Source organism: Bombina bombina, chromosome 5 (genome assembly GCF_027579735.1).
Source record: "Bombina bombina isolate aBomBom1 chromosome 5, aBomBom1.pri, whole genome shotgun sequence".
Taxonomy (NCBI): Eukaryota; Metazoa; Chordata; class Amphibia; order Anura; family Bombinatoridae; genus Bombina; species Bombina bombina.
In genome coordinates this window covers 242458781-242483876 of record NC_069503.1, presented here as the reverse complement: position 1 = coordinate 242483876, position 25096 = coordinate 242458781, and the positions used below count along the sequence as shown (strand labels likewise).

Here is a 25096-nt window from a genome sequence, read left to right as displayed (position 1 = left end):
TTTTTGAGGTGCCACTGATGCTTCTTATGTGGTATATAAGGAATCTGCTTATTCTAGAGCCGATGATCACTTCAATGACCTTAACATTCTTAAGTTTTGCTAGATTGTCTCTGCTAGATCCAATCATGTGTGTGACTAGTGCTGATTGGATCATCAACAGTTTCCGCTTGGGACCAGCAGTGCTCCAAGGGTCCTGATCAGTATTTCTACTGTGCGTTTAACACCTTTGTACGGGTTAAAGGGATATGAAACACAAAAACTTTTCTTTTGTGATTTAGACAGATCCTATGATTTAAAAAAACTGGTTCCAATGTACTTCTATTATCAACTTTACTTCATTCCCATGATATATTTAGTTGGATACCTAGGTAGGTGCCTGGAGCACTATATCACAGGAAATAGTGCTGCCATCTAGTGCTCTTACAAAACTAATGCCATATAGTGCTCCAGACACATGCATACTCTTGAGCTATTTTTTCAACAAAATATTGCAAAAGAATGAAGAAAAGCTGACAGAGCATACAATTTAAACAACTTTCTAATTTACATCTATCTGAATAAAGAAAACATTTGGGTTTCATCTCTCTTTAAAAGACACAATTGTGTAGGGTCGATAGTCTTAAAATGACATGCTGTAACAAAGTAGAGCATGCCATTTTTTCAACAATGCTAACCATCCGGATAAGCGAAAAATAAAAAGCAAAAACGCAACACTACCTCGTTGTTCCTCTACAGGCTTATACTATATAGTGGGGCTCGACAAACCCAGGTGCAACTGGCACCTTAAAATCAGGCACTGGCGCTCTGGATTGAAGCCCCAAAGATACCCATGTGTGTGCCCCCCGGAGCCCCTGCCAGTTTCCAGCCATGCCACCTAGAAAGAATCTACCAGCACTCAGCTAAATGTTAAGTTCACATTACCATCATATTATATGAACAGCAGCAATCCAATACTGGGAGATAGAGCATATAGATAAGCCAATTACAAGAAGCATATATGTGCAGCAACCAAACAGCAGCTAGCTTCCAGTACCTGAGCCTACCTAAGTATACTTTTTAAAGGATACTAAGAGAACTTAGCAAATTACATTTTCTCTGGAGAACACCGGTATGTTAAAACTATGGACCATTTATACTGCATGGCTCAAAGTAAATAAAAATTTTTTTTTTTTTTAATTACATTCAATACTATAATGAAATTACTAAAAAAAAAAAAAAATGGATTATGGCTTTATTTTAAAATAAAGAGATTTTCACAAAATTTTATACCTTACCTGCAAAGTCTTGAAGGATCTATCCTTCTGTGCTGGAGTAACGGCCACAGGATATGAACCAGTGTAAACAAGTGAGAAATTTATTTTGTCCATAGAACTCATGCTGATCTTAGAGGGTTCGGAGATATTGGATCCATTTATAGGGCTGTTGTAACTTCTAAAAGCTACCACAGGTTTCTTTTTGTTATTGGTCAATGTTCTTGGCAGAGTTGGGGAGTCACAAATTTCATTGTGCCCAGGTATCCTTCCTATTTCAGCATGTGTAGAATTTCTAACTTCTTCCTCTGATTTTTCTACTCCTCCAGTAATACCAGGATCCTCTTGTATTGAGCCATTTTCACTTTTATTTTCAATCTCCTCAAATGAAAGTTCTTTCATGCTTTTATCTACCATGAAAAGATCTTTTTCCATCTGGTTTTCTGTAATAGACATATTAGCAATAGAAGTGTCTGAACCCTGGCTTGTTCTTTTTGGAGATGTTCCAAGTACATTAATCTCTGTGTTCAAGATATCTATTTTGTTGTCCCGTTCACAGTATTCATCTAGTTCACACAACAAATTCTTGGCAATTGTACTGCCAAGGTTTAACTTCTCTGGGGTCACAGGATCATTAACATATTCCTTATCTGCCATTTTACCATCAGTGTCAACCTCTTTATGACTTTTGACGTCAGCAAGTAAGAGGTCATCTATTACCATTGTTAAACCAGTACTTTGGTTTGGTTGAACATTGGCTATTTCACAGCCACGTTTATATTCTGCATTGCTTTTCTTAACTTGATATTCTTGACCAGGGCTCTTGTCTACAAGCTCATAGCCCCTTTTGCCTACTGTTTTTTCAGACATCTCTTCTGCACTGCATTTTCTGGGATCTAAGGTAGAACCGTTCAGCCACTGAGGCGATTCTGGAGATCTAGATAACTTTTCCAGTTCTTTTACACCATCCTTAATCAAATTCTCCTTGTTGTCCTGAGTTGCGTTTTCATAAAGACATTTCCTTATAAAACCTTTTGCATTCTGAGCAACAGGGGTGTAACCCAGAATACCAGTTTCATCTTGTGTCTCCGATTTTTGAGTATTGCTGCGGTTTACAATAGGAGATAGGGCACTCTCCAACTCCTTCATTTTCAAGCTCTGGGTGACAGACTTGCGTATGTGTTTCTTGCCTAATGATTTATCAGACAAGCTGTTCCTGAATCTGCTGGAGCCCAAAAATACAGGTTCATCAGGGTCCTGAATAGAAGAAGAAAAAAATTTATATATATGCGATTTGAGAATTAGGTGTGCATTCTTTTTTCGATGCAAACAAATGCAGAATTCAGCAGCTGCTTGCAGCATTCGCCCCTTTTCAGAGTCAGATTTCTGTGCAGATCCAGAACTTAGTGTGTTGCCCTTTCACATGAAGAAATCCAGCTCCGAAAAGGGCCAAATGCCGCTTACATGTGAAACCTCAGAATGCGCATGTCTATCGAGAAGCTTTATAAACACAAATCAAATATTACAAAAAACTAAATTTATGCTTACCTGATAACATTCTTTCTTTCCGGATATGGCGAGTCCACGACTTGAGTAATTACTGTTGGGAATATCATTCCTGGCCAGCAGGAGGAGGCAAAGAGCACCACAGTTAAACTTCTAAGTATCACTTCCTTATCCACAACCCCCAGTCATTCGACCGAAGGGAAATGGAGAAAAAACATAAAATTATGCTTACCTGATAATTTCATTTTCTTCTGAATGGAAGAGTCCACAGCTCTCGTCTGACTGCAGCGGTGGACTCTTCCCTTCAGAAGAAAAACATAATTTATGTAAGAATTTACCTGATAAATTAATTTCTTTCGTATTGGCAAGAGTCCATGAGCTAGTGACGTATGGGATATACATTCCTACCAGGAGGGGCAAAGTTTCCCAAATCTCAAAATGCCTATAAATACACCCCCCCACCACACCCACAATTCAGTTAAATGAATAGCCAAGAAGCGGGGTGATAAGAAAGGAGCGAAAGCATCAACAAGGAATTGGAAATAATTGTGCTTTATATAAAAAAATCATAACCACCATAAAAAGGGTGGGTCTCATGGACTCTTGCCAATATGAAAGAAATGAATTTATCAGGTAAGTTCTTACATAAATTATGTATAATTGGCAAGAGTCCATGAGCTAGTGACGTATGGGATAGCAATACCCAAGATGTGGAACTCCACGCAAGAGTTACTAGAGAGGGAGGGATAAAGAATAAAGACAGCCAATTCCGCTGAAAAACTAATCCACTACCCAAATCAAAAGTTTTAATCTTATAATGAAAAAAAATGAAATTATAAGCAGAACAATCAAACTGAAACAGCTGCCTGAAGTACTTTTCTACCAAAAACTGCTTCTAAAGAAGAAAAAAACATTAAAATGGTAGAATTTAGTAAATGTATGCAAAGAAGATCAAGTTGCTGCTTTGCAAATATGATCAACAGAAGCTTCATTCTTAAAAACCCAGGAAGTGGAAACTGACCTAGTAGAATGAGCCGTAATCCTCTGAGGCAGGGATTTACCCGACTCCAAATAAGCATAATAAATCAAAAGCTTAACCAAGATGCCAAAGAAATGGCAGAAGCCTTCGGACCTTTCCTAGAACTAGAAAAGATAACAAATAGACTAGAAGTCTTCCTGAAATCTTTAGTAGCTTCAACATAATATTTCAAAGCTCTAACTACATCCAAAGAATGTAAAGATCTCTCCAGAGAATTCTTAGGATTAGGACACAAAGAAGGGACAACAATTTCTCTACTAATGTTGTTGGAGTTCACAACTTTAGGTAAAAATGTAAATGAAGTCCGCAAAAACCGCCTTATCCTGATGAAAAAAAAAAATCAGAAAAGGAGACTCACAAGAAAGAGCAGATAATTCAGAAACTCTTCTATCAGAAGAGATGGCCAAAAGGAACAATACTTTCCAAGAAAGTAATTTAATGTCCAGAAAATGCATTGGCTCAAACGGAGGAGCCTGTAAAGCCTTCAAAACCAAATTAAAACTCCCAGGACGAGAGATTGATTTAATGACAGGCTTGATACAAACCAAAGCCTGTACAAAACAATGAATATCATTAAGATTAGCAATTTTTCTGTGGAACAGAACGAGCAGAGATTTGTTCTTTGAAAGAACTTGCAGACAAACTTATCTAAACCATCCTGAAGAAACTGAAAAATTCTAGGAATTCTAAAAGAATGCCAAGAGAATTTATGAGAAGAGCACCATGAGATGCAAGTCTTCCAAACTCGATAATAAATCTTTCTAGACACAGATTTACGAGCCTGCAACATAGTATTAATCACTGAGTCAGAGAAACCTCTACGACTAAGCACTAAGCGTTCAATTTCTATACCATCAAATTTAATGATTTGAGAACCTGATGGAAAAACGAACCAGTTGGCAACTGGTCATCCGAAAACAAGATCCACATACCAAAACCTGAGTGGCCATACTGGAGTCACCAGCAGCACAAACGATTGGTCCATGATGATTTTGAAAATCACTCTTGGAAGAAGAACTAGAGGCGGAAAAATATAGGCAGGTTGATAACTCCAAGGAAGTGTCAATGCATACACTGCTTCCGCCTGAGGATCCCTGGACCTGGATAGGTACCCGAGAAGTCTCTTGTTTAGATGAGATGCCATCAGATCTATTTCTGGAAGCCCCCACATCTGAACAATTTGAAAAAAAACACATCTGGGTAAAGAGACCATTCTCCTGGATATAAAGCTTGACGACAGAGATAATTCGCTTCCCAATTGTCTATACCTGGGATATGGACCGCAGAAATTAGACAGGAGCTGGATTTTGCCCATGCAAGTATTCAAGATACTTCTTTCATAGCCTAAGGACTGTGATTCCCCCCCGATGATTGACATACGCCACAGTTGTGACATAGTCTGAAAACCAATTAACGTCTCTATCTTCAAATAGAAGCCAAAACTGAAGAACTCTGAGAATCGCACAGAGTTCCAAAATATTGATTGGTAATCTCGCCTCTTGAGATTTCCAAACCCCTTGTGCTGTCAGAGATCCCAGGACAGCTTCCCAACCTAAAAGACTTGCATCTGTTATGATCACGGTCCAGGTTGGATGAACCAAAGAGACCTGTAGAACTATACGATGGTGATCTAACCACCAAGACAGAGATAGATAGTTGAATATTGGGATTCAAGGATATTAAATGTGATATCCTAGAATAATCCACCATTAAAAACTGGAGAGGTCTCATATGAAAACGAGCAAAAGTAATCAAGTCCGATCCTGCAGTCATGAGACCTAAAACTTCCATGCATATAGCTACTGAAGGAAATAATAGAGACTGAAGGTTCCGACAAGCTGAACCCAATATAAATTGTCTCTTGTCTGTTAGAGACAAAGACATTGATCTGGAAACCTAAATAAGGTGACCATTGTCGGAGGAATCAAGTAACTTTTGGTAAAATGATCCTCCAACCATGTCTTTGAAGAAAGAACAGAAGTTGAATCGTATGAGATTCCGCGGAACGAAAAGACTGAGCAAGTACCACAATATCGTCCAAAAAAGGAAACACCAAAAACCTTTGAAAAGATTCCTAGAGCTGTCACTAGGCCAGAAAGGAAGAGCAACAAATTGGTAATGCTTGTCTAAAAAAGAGAATCTCAGAAAATTAAAATAATCAGAATGAAAACAGAATATGAAGATATGCATCCTGAAAGTCTATTCTGGGGAAATGATGCCCTTGCTGAACAAAAGGAAGAATAGACCTTATAATTACCATTCTGAAAGATGGTACTCTTACATGACAATTCAAAATATTTTCTTTCTTTGGGACAATGAATAGTTCTGAATAAAACCCCAGACCCCATTCCTGAAACGGAACTGGTATGAATACCCCAGATAACTCCAGGTCTGAAACACACTTCAGGAAAGTCTGAGCCTTTACTGGGAATATGCGAGGAGAAAAAAAAAAAAAAAAAAAAAAAAAAAAAAAGACTTCTCACAGGCGGTCTTACTCTGAATCCTATTCTGAACCAAACAACTTTAGAAAAAAAAAAAACTTAACCTGCCCCCTACCAGCTACGCTGGAATAAGGGCCGCACCTTCATGCGAATTTGTGGGCTGGCTTTGATCTCTTAAATGGCTTGAATTAATTCCATTTTGAAGAAAGCTTCCAATTAGAAACATATTACTTGGGGAAGAATTAGGTTTCTGTTCCTTATTAAGAACAAAAACGGATATAAGCTTAAGATTTACCCATATAACTTAATCTTGAAGCAAAAAAACTCCCTTCCCCCAGTAACAGTTGAAATATTGAATCCAACTGTGAACCAAATAATTTATTACCTTGGAAGGAAAGAAAATAGAAATCTGGATTTTAGAAATCAAATCAGCATTCCAAGATTTAAGCCACTAACTTCTTCTAGCTAAAGACATAGAGGCCAAGTTATCAACGTGTCAACTTACCTGCCGTCGCCGGCCCAATACGCACGCCTAAGCTCGCCTACCATCGCCGCGGCGGACCTGCAAAATTTCGTCTAAGTTATCAATAAATCTGTCAAAAAGGCGCGCACCAAGTACGGGGCGATGAGCAGTGGACTGTGAGAGTTATCACTCATCCGATCTCGCTGCTCTTCGGCTTTTTGACAGCATTATTGCTAGCCTGTCACTAAGCACCCAGACTAAACTACACTGTTCTACCCCCTATACCGGCGCCCCCGCAACTAAATAAAGTTATTAACCCCTAAACCGCCACCCTTAGACCCCGCCGCAACTCTTATAAAATGTATTAACCCCTAAACCGCCGCTCCCGGACACCGCCGCCACCTACATTATACCTGGTAACCCCTATCCTGCCCCTCTATACCGCCGCCACCTATAATAAATTTATTAACCCCTATCCTGACGATCCTGGACCTCGCCGCAACTAAATAGTTTAACCCCTAAACCGGCGCTCCCGGACCCCGCCGCAACCTATATTAAACTTATTAACCCCTAATCTGCCCCCCTTACACCGTCGCCACCTATAATAAATTTATTAACCTCTATCCTGCCCCCCCTACACCGCCGCCACTGTAATAAAATTATCAACCCCTAAACCTAAGTCTAACCCTAACCCCCCCCCAACTTAAATATTAATTAAATAAATCTAAATAATATTTCTATTATTAACTAAATTAATCCTATTTAAAACTAAATACTTACCTGTAAAATAAACCCTAATATAGCTACAATTTAAATAATTATTATATTGTAGCTATCTTAGGATTTATTTTTATTTTACAGGTAACTTTCAATTTATTTTAACTAGGTACAATAGCTATTAAATAGTTATTAACTATTTAATAGCTACCTAGCTAAAATAAAGAGAAATTTAACTGTAAAATAAATCCTAACCTAAGTTACAATTACACCTAACACTACACTATACTTTAATAAATTATTTATATTTAAAACTAAATACTTACCTGTAAAATAAACCCTAAGATAGCTACAATGTAATTAATAATTACATTGTAGCTATTTTAGGATTTATATTTTTTTTACAGGTAACTTGGTATTTATTTTAGCTAGTTAGAATAGTTATTAAATAGTTATTAACTATTTAATAACTACCTAGTTAAAAGAAATAAAAAATTACCTGTAAAATAAATCCTAACCTAAGTTACAATTAAATTTAACACTACACTATCATTACATTAATTAAATAAATTAACTACAAATAAATACAATTACATAAACTAACTAAAGTACAAAAAAATTAAAAAGCTAAGTTACAAAAAATAAAAAAAATAAGTTAAACATTTAAAAAAATATTACAACAATTTTAAGCTAATTACACCTAATCTTAGCCCCCTAATAAAATAACAAAGCCCCCCAAAATAAAAAAATGCCCTACCCTATTCTACATTAAAAAAAGTTCAAAGCTCTTTTACCTTACCAGCCCTTAAAAGGGCCTTTTGCGGGGCATGCCCCAAAGAAAACTGCTCTTTTGCCTGTAAAAGAAAAATACAACCCCCCCCCAACATTAAAACCCACCACCCACATACCCCTAATCTAACCCAAACCCCCCTTAAAAAAACCTAACACTACCCCCCTGAAGATCACCCTACCTTTAGCCGTCTTCAGCCAGCCGACCCACCGATGGAACCGAAGAGGAGATCCGGAGCGGCAGAAGTGATCCTCCAAGGGGCGCTGAAGAAGTCTTCCATCCGATGAAGTCATCATCCAGGCGGCGCTGAAGAAGTCTTCCATCCGGGCGATGTTATCTTCCAAGCGGCGCTGAAGAAGTCTTCCATCTGGGCGATGTCATCTTCCAAGCGGGGTCTTCAATCTTCTTTCTTCAGGATCCATCTTCATCCCGCCGACGCGGAACATCCTTCTTCCCCGACGGACTAACGACGAATGAAGGCTCCTTTAAGGGACATCATCCAAGATGGCGTTCCTTCAATTCCGATTGGCTGATAGAATCCTATCAGCCAATCGGAATTAAGGTAGGAAAAATCTGATTGGCTGATTGAATCAGCCAATCAGATTGAGCTTGCATTCTATTGGCTGATCGGAACAGCCAATAGAATGCAAGCTCAATCTGATTGGATCAGCCAAATCGGATTGAACTTCAATCTGAATGGCTGATTCAATCAGCCAATCAGATTTTTCCTACCTTAATTCCGATTGGCTGATAGAATCCTATCAGCCAATCGGAATTGAAGGGACGCCATCTTGGATGACGTCCCTTAAAGGAGCCTTCATTCGTCGTTAGTCCGTCGGGGAAGAAGGATGTTCCGCGTTGGCGGGATGAAGATGGATCCTGAAGAAAGAAGATTGAAGACCCCGCTTGGAAGATGACATCGCCCGGATGGAAGACTTCTTCAGCGCCGCCTGGATGATGACTTCATCGGATGGAAGACTTCTTCAGCGCCCCTTGGAGGATCACTTCTGCCGCTCCGGATCTCCTCTTCAGTAGGATGATCTTCAGGGGGGTAGTGTTAGGTTTTTTTAAGGGGGGTTTGGGTTAGATTAGGTGTATGTGGGTGGTGGGTTTTAATGTTGGGGGGGGGGGGTTGTATTTTTCTTTTACAGGCAAAAGAGCAGTTTTCTTTGGGGCATGCCCCGCAAAAGGCCCTTTTAAGGGCTGGTAAGGTAAAAGAGCTTTGAACTTTTTAAATTTAGAATAGGGTAGGGCATTTTTTATTTTGGGGGGCTTTGTTATTTTATTAGGGGGCTTAGATTAGGTGTAATTATCTTAAAATTGTTGTAATATTTTTTAAATGTTTGTAACTTATTTTTTTTATTTTTTGTAACTTAGCTTTTTTATTTTTTGTACTTTAGTTAGTTTATGTAATTGTATTTAATTGTAGTTATTTGTAACTAATTTATTTAATTTAATGATAGTGTAGTATTAGGTTTAATTGTAACTTAGGTTAGGATTTATTTTACAGGTAATTTTGTATTTCTTTTAGCTAGGTAGTTATTAAATAGTTAATAACTATTTAATAACTATTCTAACTAGCTAAAATAAATACAGTTACCTGTAAAATAAATATAAATCCTAAAATAGCTACAATGTAATTATTAATTACATTGTAGCTATCTTAGGGTTTATTTTACAGGTAAGTATTTAGTTTTAAATAGGAATAATTTATTAAAGTATAGTGTAGTGTTAGGTGTAATTGTAACTTAGGTTAGTTTTTATTTTACAGGTAAATTTCTCTTTATTTTAACTAGGTAGCTATTAAATAGTAGTATGTTTAGCAAGAGTAGAGATAGCCCCATTAACTTTGGGGATCTTTTCCCCAAAACTCCAAACTAACTGCTGGCAAAGGATACAATTTTAAAACCTTAAAGAAGGAATAAAAGAAGTACCAGGCCTATTCCATTCCCTAGTATCAGGAACTGGAAAAAAAAAACTCTGAAGTAACCACAGGAGATTAATAAACAGAATTTAAATGTTAGCTAGCCTTAAAATCAAGAGGACTAGTCTCCTCAATATCCAATATAATCAACACTTTTTCAACAAAGAACAAATGTACTCCATTTAAAAATAAAAAAGTAGATTTGTTAGTGTCCATATCTGATGAAGGATATTCTGAATCAGATAAATCCACATCAGAGAAGGATAATTCAGTATGTTGTCGGTCATTTGAAAATTCATCAACTAAATGAGAAGTTTAAAAAAGACCGTTACATTTTATTAGAAGGCGGGATGGCAGACAAAGCCTTCAGAATAGAAACAGAATAATATCCTTATAAATTCCCAGGTATATTTTATACATTAAATGTTAAAAGAATAGCAATAGACAATGCATTAATACTGATGGACATTTTCTCTGCATGTAAAAGTTTATCATGATAACTTATTACAAACCATAGCTAAAGATAAAAATTCTTAGCTTTGGTAGGACTGATATCAATCAACAGGAATCCAACAGTGTTTTCTGATACAGGAACAGTTTTGAGATATCTTGCAAATGTAAGAGAAAAAAACAACATATAAAGCAAAATATCAGTTTCCTTATATGACAGTTTCAGGAATGGGAAAGAAATGCAAAACAAAATAAGCCTCTGGAAACCAGAAGCAAAAAGAAATGAAGTCTTAAATAATGTCAAAGTTTGGCGCCAAGTATGACGCCCACAACTGACAAAATATTTTTTGGCGCCAAAAACGACTGCAACAAACACGAGTGTCATAGATGACGCAACCACGTGAAAAAACTCGGCGCCAACTAAGACGCCGGAAATGACGAAATTACGTCAACAAACGTAATTCTCGCGCCAAGAATGACACAATTATAGCATTTTGCGCTCCCGTGAGCCTAACAGCCCGCAATTTAGAAAAGAGTCAATTTGAAAACTTTTTTTTTTATGCATTTCGCAAATATGAAACTGACAGTCTGCAAAAAGTAAATATACTGATAAACCTGAATCATGGCAAATATAAGTACAAACATATATTTAGAACTTTAAATATAAAGTGCCAAACCATAGCTGAGAGTGTCTTAAATAAAGGAGACATACTTACCCAAAGACACTCATCTACATAAAGTAGATAGCCAAACCAGTACTGAAACGAGAATCAGCAGAGGTAATGGTATATAAGAGTATATCGTTGATCTGAAAAGGGAGGTAGGAGATGAATCTACGACCGATAACAGAGAACCTATAAAATAGATCCCCGTTAGGATGACCATTGTATTCAATAGGTAATACTCCCTTCACATACCTCTGTCATTCACTGCACTCTGAGAGGAACCGGGCTTCAAAAAAGCTGAGAAGCGCATATCAACGTAGAAATCTAGCACAAAAACTTACTTCACCACCTCCATAGGAGGCAAAGTTTGTAAAAACTGAATTGTGGGTGTGGTGGGGGATGAATTTATAGGCATTTTGAGGTCTGGGAAACTTTGTCCCTCCTGGTAGGAATGTATATCCCATACGTCACTAGCTCATGGACTCTTGCCAATTACATGAAAGAAATGAAATTATCAGGTAAGCATAATTTATGTTTTTCTTCTTAAAAGGGGAGAGTCCACAGCTGCATTCATTACTTTTGGAAAAACAATACCCAAGGTAGAGGACACTGAATGCAAAAAAAAAACGGGTGGGTACAAAAGGCGGCCCCTTCGAAAGGCACCACAGCCTGAATTTCTCAACACCCCAATATTTAAAATACAAGCAACACAGGAGAAAAACTCGGCCCAGGGACGATCTCCACCCTGACCAGTAGCTCTTTGTGGTTTCCAGCTACTAGGACCATTGAGACATTGTCTCACTTATCCCTTTTATCTGTCCCATCGCATCTGACACTTAACTTTAAGTACATTTTCTCATTTTTGGAATATAGAAATTTGGACACCTATTGATTTTTGTTCACACTGACTTTTGTTTTTATTTGCATCGGATATTATATCACGGTGATATCACCATTTTTTGGAATTTCTAGACTTTCCTTTGGATATATATTTTCTTGGACATACATTTTGTTTTTGAATTTGACTTTTGGAAACTATTCGTGAACTATATTTATTTGAACATATTTTTTTAACATTTTCTTTCAGGATCACCGTTGTAATTTTCTGGATTTATCACTCATTGGTTTTTGATCACATATCACATTGTTTTTGTCCTTTAAACAGGACCACCTGTCTGCTACAGATATCTGCACCCACCTTCCCTTTTTTTGGCGTTAATCCATATAGGAATCCTGCTTACCAATTTGTTTCAATCAACACATATTTGCACATTTTATTGTACATTTTTATTTTTGTGATTTAGATTTTATATTGTACTTTTTAATCATATTGTACATTTGCATGGATCCATGTATTCTGTCTCATAGTTTGTAATAAATATTTTATCAATTTTATTAAATACCTATTTTATACCTTAGCCTCCGTCAGGTTTGGCGCCTGGGCCCACTCTTTATCTTTAACTACATCACAGTTCCCCTCCCAGGAACCTGAACGCAGGAGGGGAAAAATCCCTGCAAGGCAGGACCAAGGATCCCCCCGACTCAACAAATACTAAAGAAATCTCGAAAAATGGACAATTGCATGACCCTCTAAGGGCAGCCCTCCACACCCCACCTCAATACTGCTACTGACAAGCCAAAGCTAGCGTAACATCAAGGAAAATAGGGAAGAACCAGAAATCTAATCCTAGTCTCTCAGATTCTAGGTAGATGGAATATTCATTATGCCACAGGCAGTGGTGCAACACACCCGAACGCCAAGACCGTGGTCCGAACAAGGGCCTCTGAATGAAATAGACAGAGAGCTTGAAGAAACTAATAAAATCAAGGAAAATTACCTTGAGCAGGCAAACGCCGAAGCAGTAGCTCCCACAGAGGGCAGGGAACCCCTGCACACCACCTCTTCAGAGCAACAGAACTCGAACAAAGGAGACAAACACACCCGCGTACTTGACCAGACGATCCCCCCAAAAGTGGGGAAGGATGGTACTTTGCCACCGCAAGAAGATCGCAATAGGCCAAGAGTCAGCGTCCGGAAGGACCTCTAGTGAAACCCAAATGTAAATCACCACACCAGACTAAACTGGTCACACACACACACACCTCCCAACTTCCACTTAAAGGGAATAACTGTTCTAAGTCCCCGGGGACCTGAAGAACCTAGAAGACATCTGCAAGAGCAGATTCATAGCCCAGGCGAGTAGCCTGAACTGACCAACCCTAGATTGGTATGCCCAACCCTCCGTCCGGAGAAGTTATATATAAACCTCTGGCCTCAACTTCAGTAGGATCCGAGCCCGGAGTCCATAGAATAGGCCAAGAGACATTCTCAGCACCCGAAGGCGACATGAACCCTGGTAAAAGCAGCAAAAGCGCCCGACCAGTACCAGCCCGCTATAAGAACACTCTGGAACTGTTCAAGATCCAAAAAAATTTGTCCCGAAGAAACGATAAATGAACTAGAAAACAAAAATCCTAATATTCAACAAGTGCGCAACTCCCTAAGGAATGCCCACGTTAGTCACAAGTTTCGGTTCCAGTAAAAGAACATTTATACAAATGAAAACTAACAGATCTGAGGTTAAGAAAAATCAAATTAAATACATCCATCCGGATCACAAATAAAATGAAGGCAGCACCAAGCTGGTGAACACCCAAGGCGAATGAGAACGACAACCGGGTCAGACAGAGAGGCCTCATCCACCCAAGCTCAGAAATGGAACCGGAAACTTAAAGAAAACAAAAATGAAGATGGTAAGGAGATTGGCTTCATCCCCTAACGTCATATCCATTTTGCCATCCAGGTTCTAAGGCCTCGGATCCCTCTTCCCACTAGGACTAGGATCCTCTAACAATGCCAAAATGCTCTACTTGAAGAGAATCATACAAGGTGTCAAAGCAATAAGATGCCGCACTAGTCACTGTGGCAATACACACCGCAGGTTCCTATTGGAGACCTTGATGAACATAAATCTTTTTCAAATAAGCCTCCAGCTTCTTGTCCATCGGATCCTTAAAAGAGCAGCTATCCTCAATAGGAATATCCTCTTAGCCAAGGTGGAAATGGCCCCTTCAACTTTGGGTACAGTATTCCAAGGGTCTTTAATGGAGTCCTCGACAGGAAACATTTTCTTAAAAATGGGAGACGGGGAAAAAAAAAGACACCCCTGGTTTCTCCCATTCCTGTGAGATAATCTCCCTAGCACGTCCGGCACAGAAAAAAACCTCAGGAGGTGGAAGGTTCATCAAAGAAACTATTAAGTTTACTAGATTTCTCAGAAGTGACAACGACAGGGGTATCTAAAGTATCTTAAACCTCTTAACAATACACAAAGGAATTATACTGTCTAGATCTGAGATTTCACCCTCAGAAAGTCCCCATGTATCTTCCTCATCAGACTTATGAGAAAGGGCAACTTGGGAAGCAGAACTGAGGACAGGCACCTTACTTTCTGAATTACTAGATTTCCTCTTGCGTTTTCCCTGTAATCTGGGAATGGCAGCTAATGCCGCAGATACCGCTGAAGATACCTGGGCAGCAATTTCTGCTTTTAAATAAACTCCACTAGAAGTTATAGAGGAACCGCAGGGCACTGCATGTGACACCATTGAGGCTTGGGATGTAGCAGGAGAAAGCTGGAGGTATTATTTTAACAGCATCATTCTGAGAGACATTAGGCTAAAAAATGTTATCTTTATTTTGCAAGGTTTTCTTGACACATGAAGAACAAAATTGCAATTGTGCATCTAAACATAATAAGCATGAATTCATGAGAGCAGACTCTTGCTCCATATCAGACATGTTGTGAAACAGTAAATAAACTTGTACTGATAAGTTTTTCAAAGATTTTAATAGTCAATTAAAATAAGCCAAGGAAAAAAAACACACTTTAAATTTTATTCCAAATTAGGATCGATTCTCAGCTAAAATTATGTGAGAAAAGTTAAGAAAAAACATTTAATAAACATCAAATAAACTTATAAACTACGCCTCAGGCAACCCCAAACCTCAATTACTGAGGTGCCTTACCGCTACCAATTAAGACCAGATCACCCAGAAATTGAGAAAAACAACTTTTTCCTCAGAAAAGTTACAAAATAAAGCCGGTCATGTGACCGCAACTGCCAAGCTCAAATTACTGCTGCGACACAGAGAGGCACTACATCCTGGTACACCGAGTACCAGAAATAACGTTTTTTTTAAACCGGACAGTTTAAAATGTTGCATCTTTTTATTTTAAAGCAAAGGGGAAATGAATAAGCTGCTGAAATAGAAAGTGCAGCCTTACTTTCAGTTTAAACTTCTATTGTTTTATCAAGTAAATATGTGTCAGAAAATGAAGCCTAATAAAATACAACAGGATTATCTATGTCCAAATAAAAAAAGCAGTGTCTTAATTTGTTAAGTGCATGGTCTTCCCAACTGGAAGAAAAAGCACTTACCTGCTCTGCTGTCCGGCATGTAGACAGTTACAAGGTGTGAGAGGAAACAGTTCTTTACAGAGACCTTTGAAAAGGAAAGAACAGAGAAGCCAACTTTGGCTTTCTAAACTAGGGCAGCAATTGTTAGGAAAACGCAGTAAGCACCTCATTACAAGTTCTTAACTGCCAACACTACCCGACTGCAAGGAATGACGTGGAATACGGCTATAACCCAAAAACTTGCTTGTAGATGAAATCAAAATTTTTCATCGGACAACTTAATTTCACCTCCTCCATGCACCGAAGGCAAGAGAATGACTGGGGGTTGTAGGTAAGGGAGTGATACTTAGCAGTTTAACTATGGTGATCTTTGCCTCATCCTGCTGGCCAGGAGTGATATTCCCAACAGTAATTATTCAAGCCGTGAACTCACCATATCTTAGGAAATAAATACATGTTTACTATGCAACACTTGCTTGAAAAAAACTATAATCATTTAGCTTAGTCATATGATGGTCTGTAACAAGTCAAATGATAAATGGGCAGAAATGCTATAAAAACATAGCAATATGTAACACCGGAGTTAAACCAAAACACACTAACTACTATAACGCACTACAGGCTAGTCCATATACAGCATCTACCTATCACTTTATCATGGAGTTAGTTATTTCTCTCTTACAAGATCTGAGTATCTGCCTAGACCAGCACCATGCAGCCTGCATGGACATTCTGAAATCTAGTCAGCTCACCCACTGCTATAGCTATTACCAACAGCATGGATGTCCTGTTTACCCGGAGCGACACTGCTGGGCCCCAGCATCTGTCTCCAGCTGAGCCATGTGCATCACAATAATGCAGCAATATGTGGGGAGAGAATGAGAGGTGAGTTACAGGCGCAGAGAGGGGTGAAAATAACAGAAGTTACTCAACCTAAACATTTCATGGATACACTAGCAAACCTTGAGACAGTCACAGGAAAATGCAAGAACACAATTTACCGGGAACCTATCCTGCGCACACCAAGAGTCACTGCAGAGCTATTGCCCACAAGATCTCAACGTGAAGCTATGAAGATTTTCCTCGATCCTCACGGAACTCAAACAAGCTTTCCCAGGATACTATGCTAAGCATGGCGCCCCTTTAGAGAACTGGAGTGGGGTAATTTGTTAATGTAGATGGAGCAGTAGTCTTATCAATTCAGGCTACACTGACTTTAATGGCATACTGTTTTACCTCCACCTTTGAGACAAGCACTCATTCCTATAAAAGGGATTACAATAACTAGAAAGGGTCCCTTTTCTTTCCAATATATATGAAGTTCCAATATTTACTAAGCATCACCCCTTAAAGCTATGTTATTTCATATCAGATCTCAGAATCTTAGGGGGTAAGGTATTTTACTTTTTTTTAGCTACGATTGCTGCTTAGATGCTTACGTTGAATGTACAATTTATAACCATGATGAAAGGACTAATCGGTTATCACTTATGGCTCACAATAGAAGGCACAACAAATGTTTACACCCACATTTAGGTAGGTTAAGGCCCTTTTCAGATATTCATATCTCAAAAGCAATGACACCATAGAGCACCCTAAGTTAAAATGAAGACACTTCACATTGTATCTATTTTCAGTCAGTGAAGTACAAAAATCACACCTTCTGGTATGTCTGTTATAATTTATGGCTCATTTGTGGCCACAATACCTTTTAGGTTACCTCCAGTAACTATCCTCTTAATGTAGAGGTCAAGATGTATCCTCTACCTCGCAAGGGAGCCTTTATATATCTAAACAATCATAATTTCCTGGGTAACCAACACTATTTGCCTCTTGAGACTTACTTTGGATATGAGAACACATGAGAAGTACCACTTAAAGCTCACAAATCTTCAAGATCAGTAAGCATACAATTTGTAAATAGCTCTTCTAGCCCACTTTTATTGTATAACTCCTACATGTTTGGAAAAATATGATATTTTGGATCTCCATAGTTTAAAGCTTAAAGTCACACTGGTTCCTGGAAGGAAGATGTTGTATACACTAAATATAATATAACCCTGTTAGTGCATCACTTAATGTTTCTCAGCTATCAAGTAAGCGAAAACCTTATGACATTACTTTGTTATCTATATACTACATCAGTATAAAAAATTGTTATCTCCATAATATAAGGTTATACATTACTTGTACCATTATACTATATACTCACATATCCTATTGTTAAAAACATTATTTCAGTTGCTAGTCTATTAAAATGCTAGGTCCAAAAGTGACCACTTAAAAAGCTAAATTTTCCTGTACTAGAATATATAAGCCTTTAAGGGTACAAGTTACCTTTTGTGTCAAATGAGGAAACTTGTTAAGCAAATGATTTAAAATGGAGGTTCCAGATATCTACCTTTTGCAATTCATTGTGTAGATTTCACTAGTGCTAGTGGTTATTGCGACACAAATGTTTGTTCTGTCTGTATTATTGGAATTTATATATGTTGTATTATTTGCACAACCACAATAAAAAAATATTAAACAAATTAATTAGAATAATACATAAGACAGATTATATAATGGGTTTTTCATCAATGTTGTCCATTAAGTAAGGGATAGAAAAAGCCTGACACAGGAATGAACACCAAAAAAGTACTTCACCGTCCAAAACTTCCATCTGGCTAGTAAATATTTATTATACAAGCTTTACATTTTTATTATCTTGATTATGACAAAAAAATGACTCAAATATATGAATTTAACAAAAAGCTTAAGAGCAGAAGTGGTTACTGACCTGGCTGCCATTTTCCCACCTTGGACTACTGCAGCAATCAGACTCCATGCTAGACAAGCCAATACGCGACTGACTGCTTGTGCTGGAAGAACCAAATCGTGGCCTGAACTTTTGCAGGCTGGGGGTAAGGCATTTAGCTGGCACAGTAGGACTTGACATTTTAACCTCAGGACCTAGAAATAAATGGAAACTGTATTTTAAAGTTAATTCTTCGGGGGGGGGGGGGGTTGATCTGGCATGTTAGCATTGTGGCAAACAAAAAAAAAGTTGCAACAGATTTTCATTAACAGTGCCTGCTTTTTCATGTATTTTAACTCTGTCAATTGTGTTTTAATCCCGAATGATCCCCTCATAAGAAAGGAATTTTTTTCTGTAACTGTGAGGGAAATTACCTGCATTTCTCGATGTGAAGAAGAGACAAGCTCAAATGTTGTCCTTAATGCTGTTGGGATGCTCCATGCCATCCTAATATTGCTGGGCTTCAACATCATTAGGACGACATGGAGCATCCTAACTTATAGGGTGTCCTGCAACCTCCCCCCCCTTTGACCCAGTCAAGAATTAGACTTTGAGGTGTGCCTAGCAGCGTAGGCCAGCCTCCCACAATCCAATTCCGGGGAAACCCTGTGAACGCATTGGCAATTTCATTTTTACAGCACAAAGGGGTTAAGGAAGGAGGCAACTGTCAAAGTTCTGAACATAAAGAAAACCTAGAATTTGAGCTATATGTTTGTTTAAACAGAATTAATCTATTTCACATTAATTGCACCTACCCTAATTAAATATTGTTCTTTTAAATAACAATAAAATATGACAACCCAGGGTATTCCAAAAAGGGGTATATGCAGCCACTTCGTCACAAAACCTGATAAAATTAAGTGGTAAAGGCATTTATTTATTATTGCATTTTTTACACAAACAATGCACTGTCACTTTTCATATATCATCATCCTTATATGATTTACTGCAATAAAAAAAAAAAAAAATTGTGTTCAGCGAAGTCCCACAAGTGCAACAATACTGCCCATGTACAGGTTTAATGGGATTTGGGAAATTTACAGGAGCAAATATGGGCCCTGGCTATTTCCGTCTTAATACATGGAAATTTGACACGTTGATTTCCTGGTCCTACGATGCCTTTGAGACAGTATAGCAGCCCAGGAATGAAAATGATCCCCATGATGACATACCATTTGCAAAAGTAGATAACCCAGTGTATTATAATTGGGGTATTTGGAGTTGTTTTGTATAGCAACTTTATATTGACCTTAGAGTGGCTGGGCTTAACATAAACAGAGGATCCAGAAGTAGTTGGTATAAGAAGCTAATAAGTCAGTACAGGCAGCTGACAGAGTAATCAGGAGAAGCAGATGTCAGGCATAGAGAATAACCATCAATAAATCAAGAACACATACAGAGTCATTTGAATCAATAGTTTACTTCTGTATGGAGGACTCTAAAACAGTATAATACATAGGCCAGGTGGAGATGGCAGGAATAGTAGCTAGAGTCCCTCCTACTAACTCCTTTTTTTTAACAGTTCTGGGGTGCGTGTATTATATAAATAAGAAAAAAAAAAGGAATATATGTGCAGCAACCAATCAGCTAGCTCCAAGTAGCATATTGCTGTTCCTGACGTATAATGTTCAATAAAAGGATACAAGAGAACAAAACATAATAGAAGTAAATTGAAAAGTTGTTCAAAATGTGGGGTTTCACGTCCCTTTAATGTTTTATTACCTCAACGCTTTATACTTTCTAGTTTGCATAATAATGCATTTAGTTTCTGTATACAGCATTGTTTTTAGAAAGGTGATTTGTACAAATTGTGACTGTACTTTAAAAAATGTCTAACAATTTGGGATTATACTTTGTATATTTTTGTGTATCTTTTACAAATTGCACTACACTTTTGCATTTTTGCAATAAGCCTGGTGGTGTCAGAGCGAGATGGACAGTGAGATATCTTGGATGGAAAGGGGAGTTACCTGGGTGCATCTGAAGTTCTCTAAGCATTTTACAACAACCATTGTGAAAACATTTCACTTTCATTTGTATTTGCTGCAAACTGGGCATTCATATCAGTGCTGGATGGCCATTAATCTCTCACTCCCCTGTAATATTCTGTTTTCTAGATTACTTCCTGTGGGAGGCAGCTCTCATCTCTTTGGCACTCTGTGTTTAACCCCTTTTGTATAATGATCAATCTTGTTCTTCAGATAAGTCCTGTGGCTGTTCATGTTGAGTATGCTTTTATATAGCCCAGTATAAGGATAATTTATCGCCTTTCTTAACCATTTAAGCCAATGCAATGTATATATTCACGTGGTGCTGTACTTTGCTTGTCATACCACACAATGTATATGTACACATCGGAGCTGCAGAAAGCTCCAGCAGCCTCGGCTGTTAAGTTACAGCCGAGAACTGGAGATCCTGAGCTCATGGCATCTGCCTGCATATGGAGGTTGGAACCGGAGCAGAAAAAAATAAAAATATTTAAACAATAATAGTAATAATAATATAATAAAAAGGTGGGATAGGGAGGGATTCCTAACCAACGATCGCTGGAGAGGTAAACATTACACTACAAAAAAAGCTAAAAATTCTCCGGTATTTTGTGCAAGTTCTTCTCTGAAAGTCCCGGTAGTGAATGGGATTAAATGAGTGCCACTGGGTTTTATGTTAGAAAATTAAAAATAGCAGTTCTAAAAATGCTTCAAAATGGATTTGCTGAAAGAGATGGAAACAGCATATCAATAATTAGAAATGTCCATTTGTGAACAAAAGCCACGCACAATAGGATAAATACGATTTTTACTTTCACTGTATCTTTTTTCCCCTCTCAGTATAACCTGCACTGTTTGACCAAACAGACAAATGTGCAAAAGCCAATAGTTTAAAATCACTTCCAACTTACAGGATATAAGAAGCTTGCTATAATTAACAGAGCGGTCTCTCTTTTTCTTGAAAGATGGAGAAGAAAAAGTCCCTTGTGCTGCTTCAGAAGGCATAGATCTTACAGGGGAGACAGGAGTCTGCGTTTTACCTCTAGCTGGGGTGTTCTATATGACAGAAAAAAATATAAGTAAAAGCTTGAACTTTGAAATGTAACCTCCACAATGTTAAATTAAGTAGTAAAAGAACCACAAAAAAACATAAGATATACATACAAAGCCCAGAGAGCTTATTAAAGAGAGAACTTGTCCTGGGGTACGGAAATAATCACGGTTTGGTTTAGCCATTGACGGAGTTGTTAAAATATCCATCATATTAATCTCTAGGAGAAAAAAAAAAAAAAGAGAAAACATTAAAGGGTTATTTAAAAATAGGTCCCATATTTTGAGGTTCGGGTACATCAAACTATAGCCAGTAGTAGTTATAAATGGGGAAAACACAATTTATTTTTATTTTTTTAAATCTAGGTGTAATATTTAGTGAGGCAACAATTCCTCTTAAAATAAGTAAAACATCTTCAACATTCAACGAGTGGCTTTAATTATTTTTTTTTTTTTATTTTTTTTTTTTAAGACTATGCTGCCCTTGCTAAAAAGTGCTGACTTATGCAAGAAAAGAAGACATTTGGCCTCTTATTGTTATGAGTTACTTATAAATATTTAGTAGCACTATGCATGGGTGCAATACATCAGGAGAACACACGCAAACGTAAATTAGCATACAGATGGTAGAGAGGAGATGACCAATTGGATTATATTGGTTTGAATATAGGGAATAGGAATTCCAGCGACAAATACAGCAAGACATAAAACTATCTTGAATAGTAATTTCAATTACAGATTAGACAAGAACAATAAATAATTACAGTCAGTCTCTCTCATATATTTTAGATGTATACTTATGTCTACAGACTCCTGGTTGTGTAATGGGACTTTTCATATGCAGGGGAGTGCCTGCTCTTCCCGTTTCCCATCCCCTTTCAGTGGGTGTCCCAGCCTAACCTCAACAGTGCTAAAGTGGAAGCTTCTAAGGAAGTTTTTAAAAGGTTATATACTGGATATTTATATCGGTATCTGTGCATATTCTCCTTTATAGTACTGTCTATTAAATCTTTTTGTATTTGCATTCCAGACACTTCAAAAAGAGATATCAGTGAACTCGAAATGCTATTTAGTGAAATTGCATGCTATAGTGAGTGTTATTTTTATATGGTCAGAGATGAGGCAAATTATTACATGCTTTATTTGAATCATTTTGAAATGCAACTAAAAACAGATACCTGGTTTCTCAATACCCAAGATCAAAGTCTCAAAATATACTGTAAAAGTGAAGCCACAATAACCACATGCCCTATTTCTTGATACCTTTATGTCCCTTTGAAATCAAATAGGTGAGAAATAGAACAATTAATATAACCCTTTTTTCTACAGAGTTGGAGGAGCAGAATGTAAATAAACATTGGATCACTATGGGATAATAGAAACATTCTTCTTACCACGTTTGAGGGTGACTTTAGAGAGACCAAAGTCTGTTAGTTTAATGTGGCCCTCATTGGAAATCAGCATGTTATCGGGTTTTAGATCCCTGTGTGAGATATGACAATAGTAAGTTTGGTAAACCAAATACAATAAAAACATTGCACAATACCCGATTATTTATTTTTGTATTTGAGGCCAAATTGCTAGTTTTAGATTTGTAGAGAAAACTTAGCAGAAAAAGGACTGTGCACATGAGCAAACTGATTAATCTAGAAAAGATATTTACCTGTGAATTATACCATGTCTGTGTAGATAATCAAGAGCTAATGCAACCTCACAGGAGTATTTGATGGCCATATCTTCATCAAAGTACCCGTATATGTGAAGCAGTGATTTCACATCCCCCCCAATGAGATACTCCATGATCTGACAGGAAGAATACTTTAGTTATCAAGAAGAAATTAAATCAGATAAAAAGGCAATAAAAAAAAATAACAAAAAAAGGAGAAATCTACTGTTTTAGAATGCATTGGTAGAGCTTTTATGCTTCCAAGGCCTTAAGCATAATTCTACAGTATAAAGTAATGCTGTGACATGTAAAGCATGTTCTGTTTTCATTCAAAACTTTGGAAAAACAACATTCAACAGACAACACGCCAGTAGGATACTGAGTGGAGGAAGCAAAAAGCTATCTGAACATATGCGGTTAACCAAAGACAAGAAGCATATCTGTGCATGCTCCCCAAGGCAGAACATGCTGTGATCTGAGAAAATGCAGCATGTCTGCAGAAAGAGTGGGACACGTGCAGGAACTGTTTGCGCTTTTGCTTTGCAGTGTTGCTCCACATCATTCTCTTCAAACAGTGCTGTACTCTGGCTGCACTGTGTACATTTTCCTTAACACAGTGCAACCAGGGAGAACTGTCTCAAGATAACACATTGCAACTGAACTAATGATTTAGTGCAACTTTGCCTAATTTTAAATGGAATTTTATTTCAAAATGTCTAAGAAACATCCCTAGAGTGGGATGCCAAAAAAGGATATGCCTCTGAACACAAAAAAATGTAATGGAAAAAAAACTAGTGGAAATTAAAATATAACTTAATATTAACTTATAAAAAGACAGCTGTAGGCAGATAGGTATCTGGTTGGCTGCTCGCACACACTAATGCTAAAAACACTTAAACTTCTGGTTGAATTCTGAGGCTACAATCCAACTTGTTGAAAAAACCTTTGTGATGTATGTGGGAGAGTGCTTGGTGTTGTGCTTTTATTTTAACTTGCTTACTTCTGGTTCATAAAATAACAGCTTTAATCCTTATTACTTTAAAATGTATTTAAGGTAGGCTGACCATATTGCCGCTTTAAAAAGGGACACATGAAAAATAAATATGTCAGGGCTGTTATCAGGGCTGTTTAAAGAAATGTTTTGTATAAGAACCCTGACATATGTATTTTTCATATGTGTCTCTTTTTAAAGTGGCAATATGGTCAGCCTAATTTAAGGACGTCTGCCCAGTGAGTCTGTCAGTGACTCCTAACCTTACTAGTATTAATCAATGGCATGCAAATGGTGCTGCTAACCTTTTCTTACTAATCAACGATATGTGATTTGTGCTATCGAACTCACAACATTTATATTACAACTACCTAACAAAAAAACCTAGTGGCATATAGGACTTGAATCTCTTGCTTTATCACATAGCGGTCTAGAATTCATTTACCTTGGCTAAGCAGATTTTGCCTTAAAAAAAATGGATACATATAAATTCAGAACCGCTTAAGATATATAGTATTAATAGCCTACAATTATTTTTCTGTATAAACAAGCAATGCTAACAGTTATATTAGTATTTATGGTTTGCTAGTGTCATCAATTATACTTTGTTAACAATATTCACCAATACAAAAACAGTATGTTATCAACCTGGGTGTTCCGCTATAACATTACTGAATACACCAGTGGAACATATACTCATATGTTACCTAGCGATTCTATTTTTCTATTCTACTACCGTGAATATATGATTCAACCAATTGTGAAATCACTTAGGGTGTATATAAATTACAAAAATAATATTTAATCCTAATGATCCAAATAAATACACTTGAGATTAACGGCAGACAATCACTGACAGAGTCCTAAAATATTGGATTTCTATGTGGGTAGATATACTGTACTTAAAATTACTACTTCATCAATCCACAGTTTA

At 37.5% G+C, this 25096-nt stretch overlaps 1 protein-coding gene across 3 annotated transcripts in view; it reads right to left on the bottom strand.

The window, feature by feature from the left end:
• Positions 1-25096, bottom strand: part of MASTL (microtubule associated serine/threonine kinase like) — an 84305-nt gene that overhangs the window by 52365 nt on the left and 6844 nt on the right. For all 3 annotated transcript variants that reach the window (XM_053713905.1, XM_053713903.1, XM_053713904.1), the window contains exons 3-8: positions 23169-23308; positions 22900-22988; positions 21620-21726; positions 21367-21511; positions 18450-18622; positions 1275-2507 (exon numbers count right to left, since the gene is read on the bottom strand). In XM_053713905.1, the coding sequence (XP_053569880.1) occupies positions 1275-2507; positions 18450-18622; positions 21367-21511; positions 21620-21726; positions 22900-22988; positions 23169-23308 (1887 nt within the window). The remainder of the gene's footprint in view (positions 1-1274; positions 2508-18449; positions 18623-21366; positions 21512-21619; positions 21727-22899; positions 22989-23168; positions 23309-25096) is intronic.